At 34.6% G+C, this 19,394-nt stretch overlaps 1 protein-coding gene across 3 annotated transcripts in view; it reads left to right on the top strand.

The window, feature by feature from the left end:
* The window catches only part of LOC123536397 (kinesin-like protein KIF17), a 51,726-nt gene that overhangs the window by 5,385 nt on the left and 26,947 nt on the right, over positions 1-19,394 (top strand). For 2 of the 3 annotated variants that reach the window (XM_045319561.2, XM_045319560.2), the window contains exons 2-8: positions 7,230-7,493; positions 9,897-10,012; positions 11,309-11,478; positions 11,816-12,049; positions 12,744-13,121; positions 14,141-14,241; positions 15,372-15,531. In XM_045319561.2, the coding sequence (XP_045175496.1) occupies positions 7,260-7,493; positions 9,897-10,012; positions 11,309-11,478; positions 11,816-12,049; positions 12,744-13,121; positions 14,141-14,241; positions 15,372-15,531 (1,393 nt within the window). In that variant the 5' untranslated portion in view covers positions 7,230-7,259. Of the gene's footprint in view, positions 1-7,229; positions 7,494-9,896; positions 10,013-11,308; positions 11,479-11,815; positions 12,050-12,743; positions 13,122-14,140; positions 14,242-15,371; positions 15,532-16,053; positions 16,171-19,394 lie in introns of all 3 variants that reach the window. The other variant, XM_045319559.2, reaches the window with a different exon arrangement.

The raw sequence follows: 19,394 nt of genomic DNA, 5'->3' as shown, positions 1-19,394 counted from the left end.
TGGCATTTCACTAGGAACTACAAAACCCCCTATTTTCTTTTCATTTTTTCGTTAATTTGTGATAGAACTTTCATGAAAAATAGGTGTAGGAAAAAGTGATGTCCTCTAAAGATACGTAAAGACGATCTGAAGTTGTCGTTTTTTATATGAAACAAAGAAGGATTTGAATTACTGACCTTTAACCATAATACGAGGCATTGACACCGTGTGCGTAACTAGTCTAAAAGCCAACGCACGTGACTTCGATACCGTATACACGGCAGATACTTTGTAATGTTTCCTCATTCTTTGACGGAATTCTATAAAATACAATGCGTCAAAGTGAGTTACACGACACATATTCTCTGCTAAACAGCCTCAGTATTTAAGGAATACCCTGCCGCGGACCGAATGTGTACGTTATTTGAACGCTGAGATCGAATTTCCCGCATGTATAGTACCAAAACGTCACGCGGGTTGGCCACGGATATTTCATTTCACTTACGTTGTACTTCAATAAGCAACTACATTTTATAAAGTTATATGTTCTCTTCTGATGTAAACAAAAATTTCATTTTGAAACGTTTTTTAAAAGACCGATTTGATAAACAGTGCCACTCCGGTTTTCTTTATCATTCGTGGTTGCCCGTCCATTTTTTTCTTTTTTTTACAGTCTGGTTTCAACTGGAGCCCCAACAAATGAATCATGTAATTTTTTCAAATCAAGTAATTATAAAAATTATTTTTATCGGTTTTCCGTGTGATGTCTCATTAAATCAAAGACCTATAATATAGTTTTTTGATTAAATGCAGCGACCATTTGTTTGTTACCGTGATCAAACATAGCCTTTTAAAATAAACCATCCGTCGGATTCTAAATAAAAGAAGTGGATCCCCGTCGAAATGATTTGGATCCAGTCAGAAACGTTAGGAAACCAGTCAAAAATGTTTAATACACCGCAGTCGGCTGTCTGCAAACATTAAAGGATGTGCCGCGCGAGCACTGATTGCGTCACGCGCTAATTACGGACCAATTATCAAAGTGACAATCAGACCAATTGACACGTTTATTGATTATCTGAAGGTGCGACCAACAATTTCCTACTTGGCAGGTGATCGTGTATTGAGATATCAGACCGAAATTTATACTTTTCTCCATTTTTACGGGACCGATATTTTTCGTTTTTTCACTTCACGAATCGGTCTGAAAAGTCAAAAATCGGTCCAAAACCGAAAAACCGGCAAATTTCCGAAGCCCTGCTCTCCATGTACACCCCTCTTACCATTCGAAACGATGTGGAAAGTTTTCCTTCTATGTGTAGGCTTCATATTTCAACACAGTTTTTCACACTAAAAATTACATGTCTGGAAAGCTCATTCCAAATACAATCATTATATGTCCTAACTAATGAGAAACCCTCCATTTTGTAGGCAAACATCTCTGTATGTCAGTGTGTTTTCCGCTTACACCGTTAAATTTCGACCTCATTCAGGGTTGGCAAAATGCAGGCATTTAAGAGTATTTGACATGTCAGTGGCATTTACTGACATATACAGAGCGCCTAAAAACTATTTTTTTAACCCTTCATCAATATTAGAACAGCCATTAATGAAAATCTGTGACATGTTGATATCACGTACTGACACCATTAACATTAAAACACAATGATATCTAATATTCCAGTTACCGGACCGCTTAGCCACTTCCATTTTTACTTAAAGGTGTTTGCCCACTAGGAATTGGTTTAACCAGTAGATTAGCCCCTCTTCCAGATACCACACCAGCTTGCTGAGGTTTTTATATGCATCCAGTAGTCAATTAGTAATGAGTATTATGCATAGTTTAATTGTTAAGTGATGTATTTGTTAATTTATCATATGGACGTTTTCTAAAAGCATCATGATTTAAATCCCACTAAAAATGAAATCGAATGAAATATCAAAACATTTGTTGATATTATGTTCAATATAATTTTTCAATGACTTTATAAAAAAAAAGAGAAATATCTAAGCATACTAGTTGCAGGAGATTGCTGCTTAGATAAAATGACATAAATTTGTAATTATTATAAAATAGATTAAAAATTTTTTGCTTAAAATCAAGTTAGCCATTGGGCAAAACCATTCAAACTCCATTACAACTGAAAATTTTGTCAAACTTGGTAAGTATGTAAGGCTACATTTAAAAAAGTATTTGTTTGCTGTCTCCCAACCCTACTAAATTTTTAAAGTTGGGTAGGTAGGTAGGCCATTTTTTTTTGTTTTTGGTGGGGGTATTATACTTTTACCAGTAGATACATGATTGTTTCTTTAATACAGAATATTTCTTCTGCATATGTTGTATAAAATGATGAAATTAAATAATGCAATTTAAACTTTCTCTGTATTTATTTAATATTTTGCTTAACTGTACTTGAAATATGCGGCACTTGTCATATCGCAACTTAGAAAAAAAATTGACCAGTATTGTCCAGTAAAAACTTTTGGGGCGCAGCATTTTAAGCAGGTAGGTAGGGAGACTGCAAACAAACATATTTTAATTTTGGCCTAATGTATTTACAAGGACTTGGAAATCACGATCAAAATAACTGATGGGATTCTGCTTCCGCCCCGCCCGGGCCGCCCGTCCCTAGATTTGCCACTATAATGCCACCCTTTCCAATGGTGGAGTATTTAGACAATTTTCCACCAAAATGCCACCTAAAATTGCCACCAAAATGGTGAAAAAATGAACAGGACAGTGGCAAACCTGTTTTCCACTAAATTCCACCTTTTTCCACTTGTGTACACCTTTAGGTGGCAATAAGTGGAGTATTTAGACAGTTTTACACCATTATGCCACCATTATGGTGGAAAATTTGTTTGCCACTTAATTCCACCAAAAGCCACCTTCATGGTGGCAGTAAGTGGAGTATTTAGACAAATTACCACTAAAATGCCACCATTATGGTGTAAAATCTATTTTCCACTAAACGCCACTTGTTTCCACCAATCGCCACCTAACAGGTGGCAGTAAGTGGACAAAATTTCACCAAAATATTTCATCATAATATGCCAGGAAATTCTATTAATCGGTGTATTTCTTTAAAAAATTAAGGGTTATTAAACATTAGCTTTTATAAAAACATATAATATTTACCTGGTTCAGAATCATCTTGATATGTTTCTTTTATGCAGTAATAAGCTGTATGCTGCTCAGGTATATACAGTCAGGCAGATCATGTCACAAAGTTGCACTTTTTTTCACAGAAGGTTCCTGGTATGAACAGTTTAAAGTACATATTGTATCCTTAGTGCTAAAATAATGTAAATAATTACAAAATAATTACAAAATGATACAATTTTACAAGCAGTATTATAAACATGATTGAGCTATATTTCAGAAAATATATCTGGGATTTATCCATCTGCCAAACTTCCTAAGACATAAAAGGAGATTTGTTGATTTTAATTTAAAGCAGTTTTGTAAATGTTGTTTCAAATTCAAGTATTTGTTAAGAGTAAGTAACTAAGACAATGTTAAAGACAGTAATAATTAAAAAAAATAAATAAACAGTATAATATTGTTACCTCTCACAATGTATTTCCATTTTCTCCTTGACTGACTCATCAAATGCCAGATTTCAAATTTTGGTATTACTACACAGATAAATTGATTCCACACATGCACTTTTTTGGTCAGCTAAAGAAGGTGTCAAATACTAAGTTGAAAAGCTATGTAAAAACATCCTTTTTATATACACTTCTTTTTTTCAATTAATGAACAGAAAAGACAAGAACTATTTCTTTGCTTCTGACCTCATGTTTGCCTGCATATAAAAATCTTAACTGACCCAAATTCCACCTGGGGTTGTTTCTATACATTAGTGTGGGAGCTTGTAACTTGATCATTCATTAATCTTATCTTTAACCAACTTTCACTCATGCAGAAATAATACACTGTAGACACATTCAAAGATGATCTTTTCAGATTCAGCTTGTACAGCCAATTTCCACTAGTTGCCACCTATTTACCACCTTTTTCTGTCTTTCAGAATTGTTGATTGAAAAAGTGACTCATTTATATTTACGTTGAATATAATACAAAGATATAATAAATTATAAATATTCTGTCTCACAAAATAACCAAATTTCAAATTTTCTGTATACCACTCTGAATATTATTTTTGTCCAGCTAGAGTCAACATAGACTTATTCTCATTTTAATGAAACCCTTTGAAGAAGGAGCCTGGGTATACTGTTTTGCAGATGTCGGTCAGTCTCTAGGTTGTTCGGTATGTAGACAAATCGGTTTCCGGATGACAGTTAAGCTGTTTCCAGATGTTGATTTGAGAACTCTTTGACCTAGGATCATGAAACTAAATAGGGAGGTTGATCATGACCGGCAGACGACCCCTATTGATTTTGAGGTCAGTTGGTCAAAGGTCAAGGTCACATTGACCCAGAACACTAGAACTTTTTTTGCCTAAATACTAGAGAATGTTTTGGTCTAAGATCACATTTGATACAGAAGTCACAAATGACCCATAGTTATTGATTTGAGGGCAGTACATCAAACGTCCAGTGCACAGTGACCAAATGATTTCTGTTTCTTGTACAGTTACTGAATGCATCAAGGGTGGGGGGCTTGTGGGGGGGGGGGGGGGGGGAAGGTGCATTTTATGTTCTGTGAGCTGTTGTCAATGTGGAGTTTTAGCAAAGTCAGGTTCGGTGTCAGTTAGGCCTGAAGTTTGGTGTCCATTACACCTTGATTCCAACCTGAGTCCATGTGAAGATTTTTGTACAGGGTAATCCAATGTCTTACAGTTTGCTTTTAAATCAAACATCGCAAAAAATTCTAAGTTTTATTTTCCACCCATTCGCCACCAAGAAAATTTTCTAAGTCCCTATTTTCCACTAAACGCCACTCATTTTCCACCATGAAAAAAAACTATGTTCTACTTTCCACCAATTTCCACCTTTTTTGCCACCAAAAAGAAAAACTGTGTTCAAATTTACACCTAATGCCACCTAAATGCCACCAAAATAAAGTGGCTTTTGGTGACAAATTTACCACTTATGTGGAAAAAGAGTTGAATTACACCAAACGCCAGCTAATGCCACCTATTTCCACCAATTGCCACCCTTTTTTCATGGAAATAAGTGACAAAGAGTGGCATTAGGTGGCAAATCTAGGGACGGGGGTGTGCAAAATTTAAGACTGTCTTGTGAGGGCACCCACGGGTTTCTAAAATACATGTGTTTCAAACTCAGCATAGAGTGGTAAGAAACAAACATAGCCATGCTTTAAGTGATACCTATGAAATTTAAATAGCATTTTTCAGTCTGTTGTTTTCCCATCTGACACAGTTACCTGGTGTCCGAGTGTTAGTATGTCAATAGATACACTGACATTACAAGTAAATACATTGGCTCTCATACTGGGTTCAAATATATACAAAACAATTGTCATTGTTGACTTGACTTGACTTGTCAAGAAGTTGCAAAATATTAACAGTACTTAACCTTTAATGTAAAAAAAATATTAGGTGGCAAAGTTATCCACATACAGTGATTCAAGAAGCTAGACCACTTATAGGTACATGTACCCTTTTCTGGGCCTTTTGATAATTCATTTTATCCTTTTTCTAAATATAACTGTAGTCTTTTCACCAAAAAAGCAACAGGTGAAGTGAGTTTCAATGTGCAGAACTGTGAAATATTTTCACAGAAAAGTAAATGAGCATTGCGAAAAAACTTCAATTTAGTTATCTCGTCAACCAATTCATATGATACAAGGGCCATAGCTCTTTCTCTTATATTTCATGAATTGTCATTCATTTCAATTTGATTTTGATGCTTTAATTTACACCATATCTCTGTTGTTACTTAATGGATTTGATTAAAACTTAAAAAGGTTGAACATTCCATATCATCATCATCAAATGACACAAGGTCCATAACTGTAGCAACAGTATTTTATGAATTATGGCATTTATGCCCCCTTTTTAGTTAGAATTTCAGGATAAGGTTGTGATGCACTTTTTCTCTACCTCAGTTATTACTTGATTGATTCAAATTTAAAATAGTTATTCCACAATATTAGCTGCATGATATGACACAATCATGGTGCTTTATTTTTTACTTGAATTATGTCCCTTTTTTCTGGAATCATTAATCAGTCCAGTGATAGCTCCAGTTTCTGCAGATGTGCCCTATTGCACTATCCAGCATTGAAAAATACCAGCATGAAATCTTTAAAAATTAAGAATAACATGTTAATTCAAAACAAGCTACATGTGATATAAACAGAATATTAAATAAATACTGCTCTATCATTAATAATAAAGACATTCATGATTAATTGATAATGAACATTTAAAGATTTTTTTCATCAGACAGACACAATTTCACTTTATGTCTGATGATTTTTTAATTTTCAAGTGTTGTGGTCCATGATACAAAATGTAGGCTGGTAATCATAAAGCAAATTCTCTCTCTATTGACATAATATTGATTCTTTTGATGAAAGGTTATGTCTCAAAGGTAGTTTATGTATTACAATGGAAAACTTTGGTATTGTATCTGAATAATGTTAATATATTAAACATATTAATATACAATGTGTGATATTTTGTTGCTTGTCGTATAAAAGTGCAGCGATATCAATTTTTGATGCAACTGTGATATACATGTTAAGTATAAATTGAGAAATAAACAAGTGAACCTAAAGACTGAGTAACAATTTTTTTAACATTTGAAGAGGGGCCCCATTGACTGAGTGGTTAAAGTCACTGACTTTGAATCATTTACCCCTCATTGCTGTGGGTTGGAAATCTCCCGTGGGGTGTTGAATTCTTCCATTTGAGGGAGCCAGCTAGCTTACTGAAGGTAGGTGGTTCTACCCAGGTGCCTGTTCATGCCTGAGATAATACCCAGAGGGGCACCTGGGGTCTCCCTCCAGTTTCAAAAGCTGGAAAGTCACCATGTGACCAATAATTGTGTTGATGTGACATTAAAACCAACAAAAATAAACAACAGCAGCATTTAAAGAATACACAATCAGTTTAGTTTATTGTATTCTGAATTTCTGTTAATACATTGATTTTACCAAATTTTTAAATTTGGATATAGTTTGATTAGTTATTGAAGCATTTTTGAGTTTACATTTGAATGTTTGAAGAATTTGTTTTTATTCTGTGATTTGTTCAGGACTGTTTCTTACCTAATGGTTCAAAAGTTGATATGTACATCTTTCATTTTACTTTCAGCATTGGTCATCGTAACAAGAAGTATAAAACATGGCAACAGGGGAGTGTGTAAAGGTCATCGTAAGATGTCGGCCAATGAATGCAAGGGAAAATGACCTGAAATGTAAATGTGTACTACAGATGGATGGTAACAGGGCCCAGTGCGCCATAACAAACCCACATGATGCTAAGGCACCACCAAAAAGTTTTACATTTGATGGATCGTATTTTGTTGATTCAACGACAGAAAATATCTACAATGAGATAGCATATCCACTTGTCGAGGTGAGTTCTCTAACTAACGAACCAGTTTGTTATCAGTCCATTGAAAGGAAAAAGGCATTATCTTGACAATCAAAAACATCTTTAAATTGCCAGTTAGTAAAATATGCATATAAGAAAAAGACATGTCTTGAAAATGAAAGAAAGGTTTAACTAGTTAGTGGCCTTTAAAACATTAAAGAAAAAGATGTGGAAATTTTCTTTAGCAGTTACTAGTCTATTATAAGATACTGCAATTTATTTTGTAAGACTGGTAAAATGTTTACAATAATTTTTCAGTAACGATGTTTCAGTGCTTAATATATATATAAACATTCAAATAAAACAGAAGTTACATAACATCAAGACAATATTAATGTTGAATGGCAGATTCATGTGATAAATACAGCCTAAAAATGCCAAAACAGACATATACAAAAATATAGTATTGGATCTGAGATACAAATATTTTCCACAGAAAATATCTATTTGTACATAGATGTAAGAAAAGACTTTGGCTAGAAAGCAAAAGAAGAATTTATCAGTTAAAGGTCCAATACTAAGGAAAGTGAACATTTTAATTTCTTTTAAAAAGCACAGAAACTATTTCATTTTATTGGAAAATGAAAGTTGGTATGTAAAAATTCGAAATAAATCGCAGTATATGTACAATTATTTTTCTATGAAGTATGAAGAAAGTTAAAAAGACCTGGGGCGTCATTCTGTCGATTCATTGAAATTTCAACATAATACACATACATTTCTTTGAGTTCCAAAGACCTTCTGTAAATTTTGACCTGCCAATCTTCATTATTTAGTGTCTTGCAGAAGTCTATGCACTGGCTATGAAAAAAATTGCCAACTCACTTTCCCTTAGTAATGGACCTTTAAGGTCTTACATATGTTAAAAAAAGATGTGGCTTGAAAATCAAAAGAAAAAATGAGTATAATCAATACTAGAAATATGCAACAAGCAGGTATTGTAGTATCCTTATATGTGAGTATCATTTGATTCATCCTTTTGGGATCCAGAAAATGCTCCAATGCCTCTACCAAAATTGTACCAAATTATTGAAAAAACCCACGAAAGAAACATGTAGGTACAACAAATTTGCATGCTATTCATTTGTCATGCACATAAACCAGAAAGGTAATATCTACCAGATTTCAGAAGTTTACATAATTTTCTGAATCCACATTTTAAATTTAATTTCAGTAAGGTGGAAAAAACTGATCTGTCTTAGCAGACATATGTTTTTTTATGTGTTTTTTGCTCACTTTATAGAGAAAATACAGAATTAGAAGTATAGAATAGATAAAACATTTTTTTCTTGTTTTGTCTCTGAATTTAATCAGGAGGAAAAGATTGCTTTACAATATTATGAGATTTTTGTCTTCCTGGTTGGTCGACACAGGTTTATATTCAAGTATTGAAATGCATTGTGAAAATCTATAAATATGATATATCAAGTACAATTGCAGATAATCTATCATACCCCTTTGAAGAAGTGACGTTTTTATTAGTATGAGGAAAAAATCAATCTATTTCCATTGATATGTTATCTGTAAGTTTTGTTGAAACAATTTCATTGAAAGGTATTAGATGATTATTTAAACCATTGAAACTGGTTTTAATACCATTGTCTAGCTAAATAATGAAATAAGATGGTCTGAAAATTCTTAAGGCAGCTTGTTTCTGAAATAGAAGTCATAATTATGTTTTGTAAGTTCAAATCTGCCTCCTGAAATGCTCAAGTGAGATATTTTTATTGAAAATTTCAGTCTTGAGATGTTGCTTCCAATATGTTTCTTCAAAACAGGTTGTTTTTCCTATAGATAAAGATACCTCCATTTAAAGGATAAAAACTAGCGAACTAAATACAAGGGCTGTCATCCTAAATTGGCAAAATTGGTACAGAATTTTGGAATATTGATACAAAAAGTAATCAATGGCAAATAGAAAAGATATGAAAAAAATAAATGATACTAAAACATTGCAACAGTGGTATCTTATTTTGAAAAGTTTTGATAGTTGTAATTTCAATCTGCCATAACTTCTGTGGAAGAGTCCATTGAAATTTTGATGTATTGTTGAAACTAAATGCCAGCAGAATATTTTCAATCAAAGACTGCCCTGTTCTAAATACTAGTGATTTTTTTATCCAGATATGTCAAGTGTTATATAGTAAAGATATTTTACAAGCAGTAATTTATTAACAAATCTTCTGATAAAAATGTGCAAGAATCATAGAGATCAATAGTACATAGAGTTAATCTTAAGTTGTGATTTGACATAGGGCATAACAGAAGTAATTTACAAGTTGAGTAAGGTCATAATTATTCTTTAGTGTTGAAATCATATATTGAAAAATGATGTTTCATGAACTTTTTCTCTTCTGTTAATTGACAGGTTTTCCTTACTTGCAGGGTGTCACAGAAGGTTATAATGGAACAATATTTGCCTATGGACAGACTGGTTGTGGCAAGTCATTCACGATGCAGGGTATTCCAGATCCACCAACTCAACGAGGTATTATTCCCAGGTAAGTTACTGACAGTCAAGAAAATTCACAGATAATTTGAGTAGGTGTAATTTCAGTGTTACTGACAGAGCTCTATCCCACACAGTAGTGTTACTGACAGAGCTCTGACCCACACAGTAGTGTTATTCTGACAGAGCTCTGACCCACACAGTAGTGTTCTTCTGACAGAGCTCTGACCCACACAGTAGTGTTATTCTGACAGAGCTCTAACCCACACAGTAGTGTTATTCTGACAGAGCTCTAACCCACACAGTAGTGTTATTCTGACAGAGCTCTGACCCACACAGTAGTGTTATTCTGACAGAGCTCTAACCCACACAGTAGTGTTATTCTGACAGAGCTCTAACCCACACAGTAGTGTTATTGCAAGGAAAGTTACTTAAGGTAGTGGGCCGGTAATGATAATTTCAATTTCTGTTCTAGTTATTAGTATAAGCAGTTTTTTCAAAGAGTGTCAGTAAGTTTGGAGGTTAGCGCAAGATTTAGGAGAAACTTGAATTGCAAAAGCCTGTCGTGGTTTTTATAGTGCTAGGTATGAAGCATCCACATATAACCTTGATTGAGAGTCTTCTCTGCAAAAAGATATAAGTTATGTTTGGAAGTGTGGGGGATCTAGTTCTTTGGAATAGAAATTTAGCAGGGTAAGGGTTAAGCATACATGTTTGCCTCAGGATTACAAGTACCGTATTTTGGTGTGTATAGGTCGCGGTAATGTATAGTCCGCATCTAAGTTTTGCTCTGGAAATGGTCGGAAAATTTAACTTCCAGCGTATTAGTCGCAGTTAAATTTCGGATTTTTTCCCCAGCAATATTTAATATTTACCGGCAAAAAAGTTATGGCGGCGGCCATATTGATGCCGCGGACTGAATTATTATCAGAACCTGATTGGTGGAAATCGGACAGTGTTATTTTCCTTCCCAACCGTTTCGTACCAACAGTAGTATCGGTAACAGACTACATCAAAGAAAAGCGGCTTTTTGACACTAATTGGCAGCAGACGGTTTGCGTTTTCATTCTGTTATCATGCAAGTTTAAGTGTGAATTGTTTGCACAGCAATTATAGCACCTTTCCGTGTCATGTAATTAACAGCGTTCTTTTGATTCTGAGTAAAAAGATTAACAAAATATCTCTGTTTGGATTTTTTTCTTTTATTTAAAAATCAAAAGTAAAAAATTATCTTTCAAGTGGTAGTGGAATAAGGACTTACATAGATGGAGATAAATAGAAATAGACATGACCTCGAAAAGATTAATAGAAATAAAAACATAGCACATCCAATTTTGTATTTTCACAGAGCATTTGATCATGTATTTGAGACTGTATCCTGTGCAGACCAGACAAAGTTTCTGATCCATGCCTCATACTGTGAAATTTACAATGAAGAGATACGTGATCTTCTTGGCAAGGACATCAAGGCAAAGCTAGATCTTCATGAACATCCAGAGAAAGGAGTCTATGTCAATGGTAATATTTTCTTTATTTATATCTCCTCAGAGCATTCATTCTGATCTACGTTAAAAAAAAACAATGTCTTCAAAATTTGAATGTAGTTTTCATCTAGCAAGACTGTAGGTCTGTAGTCAGGCCTCTGCATGTTTCAAAGAAACAGCTCTGTGAGTCATAATTCTAAGGAAAGTGTTACTTAATGTTAAATTTTTTTAATTTGATAGCCTATTAACCTGTCAGACTTATATATCTGCACATTTAAGATAAAGGCATTAAGAGCCTATAAAGAAAATCTAGAATGATACAATATTTAATATTGATAATCTCTACACAATTCTATAATTTTCATTTAAAGGTCTTTCAACACATCCGGTACATAATGTTGTTGAATGTAACAAAATCATGGAAAAGGGTTGGAAGAACAGATCAACCGGAGCCACATTGATGAACGCTGATTCCTCGCGAAGTCATTCCATATTTACCATCATGTTAGAGATGATGTCGGCTGATGAAGCTGGTGAGGAACATATACGAGCAGGAAAGCTAAATCTTGTAGATTTAGCGGGTAGTGAAAGACAAGCAAAAACAGGTAATTCATATCATTTATCTGTACATGACTTAACTGTTTTACCTTAAGTTTGTTTGTCTGGTTGAAACGCTGTAAGTCTCGGTTTTAATTCAAGGGGTTTCAAGGAAAATTTACACATATTTTAAGCATGAGAAAAAGGTATGCCATTTGCAAAGTTAGGATCTGTACCTACAAGGTCAAGGTCACAGGCAAGGGGACACCTCTTAAGGGGACATTTGCCAATTACTATGTTGGTGACATTTTTTCTTTTATATTTTTTGACTACTTTAATACACACCTACATATATTTATACCATGACTTACACTGGGCTGTAAGAGATATTGCCAATTTTCAGGGTGTTAAGTAAGAAAAAGATAGAAATATTCTTTGTCCTAATGTTTAGGCGTGTGTAAGAAATATTTATGCACATATTTAAAAAAAAACTCATCTTGTGAATATAGTTAATTTTATCTGCATGAAAGTAAAAAGTTAATGTCCATTTTTCTATTCATTTTCAGTTCAAATTGTCTTTGTATACATTTTGTCAGTACCTATATTTTGTAGTGTTTAAGTGGGCATTTTAACTTGTGTTGAACAAAGCTAGTTTCTGTGGTGGTCAAATGTTTTGATATTATGTAGAAGCAATAACCTTTGCCGGTGGTCTTTATCATAGTTGAATGGCATTTTCTTATGCATGCATGTTATTTATTGTAGGGGCTACCGGAGATCGTCTGAAGGAAGCCACCAAAATCAATTTGTCTCTATCGGCTTTGGGTAATGTAATTTCTGCATTAGTCGATGGAAAATCCAAACATATACCATACAGAGACTCGAAACTTACTCGTCTTTTACAAGATTCTCTTGGCGGGAACACAAAAACACTGATGGTTGCTTGTCTGTCGCCGGCCGACAATAATTACGATGAAACATTAAGTACGTTGAGATATGCTAATCGTGCGAAGAACATTAAGAACAAGCCCAAGATCAATGAGGATCCAAAAGATGCTCTGCTCAGACAATATCAGGAGGAGATAGAGAGGTTGAAGGCCATGTTGATGGGGCAGATACCTATGCCAGAGGGGGGATTTACAGGTATGACAGTGGTATCAAAATTTTTCCCCCTAATACTTTAAAATCAATTAATTTGTGGACACAAAATTTGGCAGTTGTAAAAAAAAAAAATGGCAACTTTGTTTGAACACTAATTTTGTAGACATCACACTGTATAGGTAAATAAACATGAATTTTACATGTTGCTTGATTTTAATACTTTTTATGTCAGAAGCCAAGAACTTCACAAAAAATAGTTTTGGGCACATAATAATGATTTCAAATATTCATAAACAGGCTACATGACCAATGGAAGTTTATCCTATACTCCATAAATAGAACTTTTTAGACTTTTTTATGAATTCTTGATAAGATTTTCCTCCTCACTCCATTATTCATAGGATATTCACTCCCCAACCCCATCCTATATATCCATAAGCAGGATTTTGACACATTTCCTGAAACTAATAAATTCAGATTGTTGGGAATATTACAGATGATTATTGCACATTCTAGCATAAAACTTCTGTTATTGTCACGTTTCGGGGGTGTTTTAACAGGAGAGAAAACGTGTGTTAACAGAGAGATTCTCGCGCTCACGTGCTGTTATAACACCATTTTTATATTTGCGAGTTCCGTGGCAAAGCGTAAACATCATTCGGCCCCAAAACGGATAATTCAAAACGAAATGACGTCAACGTAAAAAACAGCTCAGACATTCCCGTGCATTTCATGAAAATTTAATGACGTTGAGATAGGATGTATTCATTTATTAGTATTTTTTCCGTGTTTTATGCTAGAATAGCGTTAGCGCATGTTCATTTCGTGTTATAACATCTGCAGAATCCCTCGGGATACGTTGGTACCCTGGCCCTACGGGCTCGGGCACCAACCAATCCCTCGTGATTCTGCAGACGTTATAACACAAAAAAACATGCGTTATCCCTACATAAAAAAAACCAACGAGATAATGGTAATGCAAATGATATGATGTTGGTGATTTAAACATTATAAATTGTGGAAACATATTCCAATAGCTGACATAATAAAGTATTTTACAGATGTTATGGCTGGTGACACCAGTCAGATGTCAAGTCGGTCAAAGGGATCAGATGACTCAGCTCGTCTGGAATTAGAAGAAGAAAAGAAGAAGATAAAAGAGGTTTGAGAAACTTGATCTGACTTTGTCAGTAATTTATATTTTACTGTTGTTTTTTGTTATAGATGAAGGAGATATATTCTGTCAGAGTTTCATTGAAGCTGTGCCAGATTAACAACAAATAAAGGAAAAAAGAAACTTTTCCATTTTAGAGAACTGAATTATTAATTCCTTCTAAGTTAACACTCTGAACGTTAGACCATTTCGAATTAATTATTAGATTATCATCCATTTTTTTGTGTAAAAATGGAATTTAAGGAGAATAGGCATGAAATTGAAGTGTCCACTCTAACTTGAGCAGTTCTTATCCAATAATCACCAGTCTTGGTCACAGTGTTAATTGGCATGATATCTCAGCCAAGTAAGATAACCAGTTGAATCCTCTAAGTCTCAAAGTTACTGCCCTTGAATTACTTAAAATTGCTAAAGTTTACAGTTGTCTGCTTTCTGTCTTGAGCAGTTCTTATCTAATGTTCGCCAGACTGGGTTAGAATGCTTATTGGCATAATATGTCAGCCATGTTTGATAACCATTCAGATTTTCTTAGTGGTTTTGGATTTATGGCCCTTGAATTGATAAAAATTGCAAAAATGGACATTGTCTGCTCTCTTACTTGAGGTGATCTTGTCTAATGTTCATCAGACTGGATCACAACAATAATAAATATAATATCTCAGTAACCAGCCAGACTGTCCAAGTTCTTCTTTGAGTTATGGTCCTTGAATGGCTTGAAATTACAAAAGTGATAGTGTCTACTTATTAGCTTATGCAGTTCCTATCCAGTATTTAACAAACTTACGAAGAATGTTTATGGGCATATTATCTTGGCCAGTTAGATTTTCTTTGTTGATCTTCAATTATGACCCTTGAATTAGTTGAAATCGAGAAAATTGGCCGCAACATGTAGCCTGTCTGTAAGTAGCATATTTTTTATAAGTCAAAAGTAACTTTCTTTGATGAGCATATATTGTGACAGTTTGGTACTCTTGTTATGTTAGAAAGATGAAAAAAGGTCAGGGTGGCATTGGGATGGTGGCAGGAGAGGATGATCCAGTTATTCATTTATTGCGGCCTCAATAAATTTGGGCCCACCTTATTGTTTTTATGTACTTAAAAATGTAAATTTTCTATAGGACTATGACAGGAAGTTGGAGGAAATGCAACAACAATATGAAACAGAGAAAATAAGCAAAGCAAAACTTGAACAGGACATGATGAAATTACGGCAGTTTTATGACAGCCGACTGGCAAATGTTGACGGACAAATTGAGAAACTTCCCACAACCGCCGAAAGTAAGTTTCTGTAAAATGACCACTTTTAATCTGTCTCTTTATAGTTGATCACTTACACATTAATTTCATATTGTTTCAGTTTTTATCTAGGTGTAGTCAACTTATAATTTCATTCATATATTTTTCACTTTTCATAAAAGGCACTCTTGGAAAATGCCTATATACATGTAGATAAATAACTCAATTATAAGGCAAACAAAATACAAATGTACATATAATATTATATTGTATGCCTATTACCAGTTTCTGTGTGTTTTCCTACCTTTTCTAGATCAGTTCAGTTGATCTTACCATACTCTTAGACAACTATATTTTCTACATATTTAATACCTCTGTTGTAATTTGACACAGTAATTGTTTCCATTAATCAGATGGCAAAGAAAACGATCAGTGTTTTTTGATAATTCAACCAAAAAACCAAAGGAATTTTTACATCGCAACTTGCAATGAAAAAAAATATGACCACCTGAATTTTGTAATGTTGTACATAGAAAATTCAATGGTTTATGTTATCCATACTAGAAAAACGCCAAAACACAAATGATTCTCAACAAATGCGTGTGATGGCATTCCAAAACTTGATGGAAGCTTTCAAGCTTGCCACTGATCAGAAAATGACGTTACCTCCACAAAGTAAAGGTGATTTACATGTACAGGGCCCTAGATTCTACAGTCACTGAACTTCTGACAACAAGACTGGTATCTTATTATAGTCCAACATTAAAGCACTGTCAAAGTGAGGGATAAGAGCTAAAGAGATCTAAGTTCTTCCTTATTTATATCTACTTATATCTGTTTTGCACTGACCCTTAAATAGGAACTCCCAAAAAGTAAGGATTTTCTTTCATATAGAACTGCAATGTTGCGGGTTGGGTAGGGGAACAGTTGACAAGGCAAAATATTTGACTTCTTTTAAAGTTATAATTATTCGGGTAAATTTTTTAGCAGTTTTTTTTTTTTAACAAGCATTAAATTGATCTGTTCCTTAATTTCAAATTTACTAATCCTTTAGGCTTAAATAATAACAAAACCGGCATATTTATATTTATTGTCAAACTTAATTTAAAACTTTTATTTATTTTCAAACCTGGTATTAAAGAATTACCTGGTCCATTTATAAATCAGGAAAGTTTTGAATGGAAACAAACTTAATTTGACAAAGAACTATGATTAAGTTTTGCATAAGCTTCAGTATAATTTTCTAGAATAGTACTGCTATAAATATTTGATTTGCTGGGAGTTTTGTAAACCAGGATATATTGTTTCAGGAAGTTTTTAGTTTTTCATCTTTTAATCAGTCCTGTTCATTGACACTCAGTCATTTTAGCATTTTATGGTAATATTTACTGTTATTATGTCTCCCCTAGGAGACATATTGTTTTTGCCCTGTCCGTCCGTATGTCACACTTCATTTCCGAGCAATAACTGGAGAACCATTTGACCTAGAACCTTCAAACTCCATAGGGTTGTAGGGCTGCTGGAGTAGACGACCCCTATTGTTTTTGGGGTCACTCCGTCAAAGGTCAAGGTCACAGGGGCCTGAACATTGAAAACCATTTCCGATCAATAACTAGAGAACCACTTGACCCAAAATGTTGAAACTTCATAGGGTGATTGGTCATGAAGAGTAGATGACCCCTATTGATTTTGGGGTCACTCCGTCAAAGGTCAAGGTCACAGGGGCCTGAACATTGAAAACCATTTCTGGTCAATAACTAGAGAACCACTTGACCCAGAATGTTGAAACTTCATAGGATGAATGGTCATGAAGAGTAGATGACCCCTATTGATTTTGGGGTCACTCCGTCAAAGGTCAAGGTCACAGGGGCCTGAACATTGAAAACCATTTTCGATCAATAACTAGAGAACCACTTGACACAGAATGTTGAACCTTCATAGGATGATTGGTCATGCAGAGTAGATGACCCCCTAGGAGACATATTGTTTTTGCCCTGTCCGTCCGTCCGTACGTCACACTTCATTTCCGAGCAATAACTGGAGAACCATTTGACCTAGAACATTCAAACTCCATAGGGTTGTAGGGCTGCTGGAGTAGACGACCCCTATTGTTTTTGGGGTCACGCCGTCAAAGGTCAAGGTCACAGGGGCCTGAACATTGAAAACCATTTCCGATCAATAACTAGAGAACCACTTGACCCAGAATGTTGAAACTTCATAGGGTGATTGGTCATGAAGAGTAGATGACCCCTATTGATTTTGGGGTCACTCTATGAAAGGTCAAGGTCACAGGGGCCTGAACATTGAAAACCATTTCTGGTCAGTAACTTGAGAACCACTTGATCAAGAATGATGAAACTTCATAGGATGATTGGTCATGCAGAGTAGATGACCCCTAACAATTTTAGGGTCACTCTGTTAAAGGTCAAGGCCACAGGGGCCTGAACATGGAAAACCATTTCCAATCAATAACTTGAGAACCTCTTGACCCAGAATGTTGAAACTTCATAGGATGATTGTTCTTGCAGAGTAAATGACCCCTATTGTTGTTGGGGTCACTCCGTTAAAGGTCAAGGTCACAGGGGCCTGAACATTGATAACCAGTTCCGATCAATAACTTGAGAACCACTTGACCCAGACTGTTGAAACTTCATAGGATGATTGAACATGCAGAGAAGATGAACCCTATTGATGTTGGGGTCAGTCTTTTAAAGGTCAAGGTCACATTGGCCTGTTCATGTAAAATCATTTTTTGGAAATTACTTGAGAACCACTTGACCTACAATGTTGAAACTTAATAGGATGATTGGACATGCAGAGTAGATGACCCCTATTTATTTTGAGGTCACTTGATCAAAGGTCAAGGTCACAGGAGCCTGAACAGTGACTTGAGAACCACTAGGCCAAGAGTGTTGAAATTTAGCGGGATGACTGGACATGCCAAGTAGATGATCCCTATTGCAGCCAACCATCAGTGTCTCTTTGACTTTCGCTCCTGACCCCTATTGACTTCTTGCCTATAGGACTTTGCATTGGGGGAGACATGCGCTTTTTTACAAAAGCATTTTCTAGTTCAATTAATATTTTCAGTCGAAATGCTGCATTGACTGCCTCTGATTACACATAATACTGATTGCTCCTCATTTAGTGATGTCATTGAATAATGATTGTAACTATTCATGCATACATAGGTTGAATAATTGAAGGGTATTCTGACTGCATACTTAAACTTGATTGCGTAAGATTCGGTACCTTTCAAGTAGGACATTTTTGATATTGTCTGACAGACTTCTGGAAAATAAATTTGATTGTGAATGGTACCATTTATGAGTACCAGTTCTGCTGAAATATACCTGTCTTGTTGTCAGTCAGTTATCAGTAATTAACATAGAGGGCCACTTATATCTTTAGCAATATTAGAATAGCTCAGTTACCATAATTTATCTAATACTCGGCTAGAATTTACTCTTTATTTTATGTTAAAACATTATTTAAGACCAGAAACAGCTAGCTTTACTAGATAACTAGAGCAGTGACATATACCTGAATGTATATTACGAGAAACATTAAAGCTGCACATGTTTCAGTGATGAAAAGCTAGCACAGTTGAAGATGTTTAATCAGTAAGAAATGTTTTATACATTTTCTCGGAATTATACTTTTCGATTGAATGGAAAATTCTCATTAAACTTGAAAGAAAGTTTTCCATTTAGTTCTGGAAATAGATATTGCATTCAATGTTCAAAATAATGTACTACAGGGAGATTTTTAAAAGTTTATTACAAATTGCCTCAAGCAACAACATCAGCATCTTCATCAAAAGTAACTTGTAAATCTTATTAGAAACAGCATAAAAAAGCAAAATGGTTTCAAATTTTCAAACTTTCAAATTTACACATTTTTCG

Source organism: Mercenaria mercenaria, chromosome 17 (genome assembly GCF_021730395.1).
Source record: "Mercenaria mercenaria strain notata chromosome 17, MADL_Memer_1, whole genome shotgun sequence".
NCBI classification, from domain to species: Eukaryota; Metazoa; Mollusca; class Bivalvia; order Venerida; family Veneridae; genus Mercenaria; species Mercenaria mercenaria.
Note: the sequence above shows the minus strand (reverse complement) of the source record. Positions and strands in the feature narration are given on the sequence as shown.